Source organism: Parasteatoda tepidariorum, unplaced genomic scaffold, assembly GCF_043381705.1.
Source record: "Parasteatoda tepidariorum isolate YZ-2023 unplaced genomic scaffold, CAS_Ptep_4.0 HiC_scaffold_8569, whole genome shotgun sequence".
Taxonomy (NCBI): Eukaryota; Metazoa; Arthropoda; class Arachnida; order Araneae; family Theridiidae; genus Parasteatoda; species Parasteatoda tepidariorum.
The window spans coordinates 1-2,974 of record NW_027261935.1 but is presented as its reverse complement, the minus strand read 5'-3'; the positions used below and the strand labels follow the sequence as shown (position 1 = coordinate 2,974).

Genomic DNA, 2,974 nt, shown 5'->3' with positions numbered 1-2,974 from the left:
GTGTCTTAACGATCAGTCCACTGCAGGATGGCAGAATTTGAAAGATCAAGTTTAAAGCTGTAAGAAATGGCTTTTGTTTTTCCCATGCAAAATACTGCTCAACCAAAATGATATAACAAGTTATAAGCTTTTTTCCTTTTCAATCAATACCACTAAAATTGAAAAAAGCATTTGTTCATAAATACTTTCAAATAATACTTTTGACATAGAATTAGTAGGTTCATAGGGTTTCCATAATTTTTTCCAACCCCTATAATACATATGGGATATTATGAATGGTTCAGAATCTTATAATTGATATTTTCTGGAAGAAATATGGGGCATGGGAAAAACCGTATAAATGTGTATATAATAGGAAAAACTTATTACGAACATATTATAATTAATGAGGATTTTCTTTTCTGAATCGATGATAATGTTTTTTGTTTTATTTCTCTTTTAAGGTCACCAAATGATATTTCACTGGGGAGAAAACAAATAAGTTAAGAGAATGCCTAAATAACAATCGGGCATTTTTGTATTTTTTTTTTTTAGTCTTTACGCTATGCAAATCTTCTGAAACCTAAAACAATAAAAACAAATATTGTTTATTATCAGTAGCAATCAATTATTTTTCTTTAGATTACTGATCTGAATTTTTCTTACTTAAGCACGATTGAATTTTTTTTTTTACAAAATGTAAACAGGAACTCTTGAGAGAAAAATATTTATTGTTTTTTCTTCCAGTGTTCCAGTCGCTGTGATGGAGGACTCCGAAAAAGGGATGCAGTGTGCCTGGATACAGTATCTAAACACGTTGTTGTGGAAGAATTATGTGACTCCTACCGAAGACCTATCACTGTAGAGCCATGCAACACAGAACCGTGTCTAGATTGGATTATTTCTGAGTGGAGCGAGGTAGGAAAACACACTGTAAAGAAATACAACACTCAAAAATAGAATCTTGCTGATTTCCATAAGAGGTTAACACATAAGTCTTCCTTTCGAAAATCGGCAAGTTTCTAAATATATCTATATAAGTGATGACAAGCCGACCGGACTGTGTAGGGGTAAAGGTACTGGCCTTGCATCAGGAAGGTTTGGGGTTCGAATCCCGGTCGAGGCATGGATGTTCTTTTAATCTCTGTACTATCTGTTCTTATTATAGGAGCAACGTTGGCCCGCCTAATATGGTGCCCCTTAAAAAGTGACCAACAAATCTGCCCTGTAAATACCTGAATTGACGAAATGTTAACACAGGTGGGCCTTAGAAATAAAAAAAGGGACAGTACGAAGTTAAAGATTTGGAAGTGAAAATATCTTTTTATGTAAGGTATTTCGTGTTTACTGCTCTTAATATACATATTTAAAATTCTTGTCGAATTTTTTTGAGAAAACATAAATTAAAATTGAACATAATTTAACATCAGATGTGATGGAACATACGGCTCCCCTCAACATTTCAGGTGAAGTTTAAGTTGTTTATCTATATAGATTCCTATCTATCCTTTTTTTCAGTGTTCTTCAAAATGCAATGAAGGAGAAATGCACAGAGATGTCACGTGTCCCATAAGCAGTCACTGCAATCCAAACACGAGACCTGAAGAGAAGGCGACTTGCATATTGCGACCTTGTATTGATTGGGTAGATGGACCATGGAGCCAGGTGTGATTTTTTTATATTTTGTGACTACAGTTTTATAACATGAACTTTGTATGTTTTAATTAACAGTATATAAAATCAGTGATTTCAGAGAAAGAATATATTTTTTATAACACAAATATGCAGTTGATAAAACAGCTCCAGTAAGCTCCCAAAATATACCACTCGATGTGACAACGGCTTAAGGCGTCAAATTTATACATAGACCGCTCAGTGGTAATTTGACTGGAAAGATTACTGTTATTTTCAGCTTTTAACTAAGTTTCATATCACCTTTCTCGAAAATATAAACACTACAAGCGGAATCTCGTCAATCGTATTCTGTAAATTATTTTCATGTATCTAATTTTTCTTGAGACGCGCGTATGTCAGATTTAATTCAGTCTAAACACAGGCATAGTGCTTCATAAGTGGTTCATAAAGAAATATACTATTTCATTGTAAAATATTATATGCTACCTGCAATAGAATTGCTTGAGATTATTTTAAGTTTTGTTAGAAATAGTCATGGATATACTATGTGTAATTTCTTAGCAATACGATACACATCGACCCGCTAATCTTTTCCCACCCATACGCATTTTAAGATATTTAAATCTAATCCTTTCAAAGTGACTGTGATACGATGTTTCAGCTCAGTTAGATAAGTAGGGAGACGGGTTGATGCGTCATTACCGGATAAATAAATGGGGTACCGGCTCGATGTGTGTCATGTGGCTAAGGAGTCACACGACACTCATCGATATATTTGTTCTGACTTTAAAATTAATTGCGTTTGAAAAATATTTATCTCAGATTGGAAACATTAATTAATGTTCAAATTATTTCAATTCTATCTGTCAAATATCAAATAAATATTGTGATTCTTTATAGAAATTGTTTTATAATTTTAATTTATTAATGAACAATATTTTTCAGTGTTCCACAACGTGTGGTGGAGGGGTTCAAATCCGACACGTGAAATGTATCAATATCACCTCGCAAGGTCCAGCAACTGGATGTCCAATAGAAATGAAACCCAATCATAGACAACCCTGCAACCTTGATCCTTGTCCGGACAGTAAAGCTGGTACGATCATCAACGTTATCTTAATCTATACATCAAATTTAAAATAAACATCTGTTCATTTAATTTTAAATGTGCCTATATAAATGTATACTACTCAAAGCAATTAAAGGATATTGTATGAAATAATAGTATAAACAAATTTTTTTAATACATAAAATGGAAAAAGAGTCACAAAAGCAATGTTTTCTTATTTTCAAACTTGGCAGTATGCAAAAATTTTTAGTCTGACGGCGAAAACGACGATTTAACGGCAGCGAATTTGAG

General features: G+C 33.1%; 1 protein-coding gene across 1 annotated transcript; it reads left to right on the top strand.

Annotated features, from left to right (window-relative positions):
- Positions 1-726: 726 nt before the first annotated feature.
- Positions 727-2,757, top strand: LOC122273789 (ADAMTS-like protein 2; the record flags this gene model as incomplete). Its single annotated transcript, XM_043057792.2, has 3 exons — positions 727-897; positions 1,498-1,644; positions 2,560-2,757. Coding segments are annotated over 3 exons (516 nt in total), but the record flags the coding sequence as incomplete, so codon positions are not given.
- Positions 2,758-2,974: the final 217 nt, after the last annotated feature.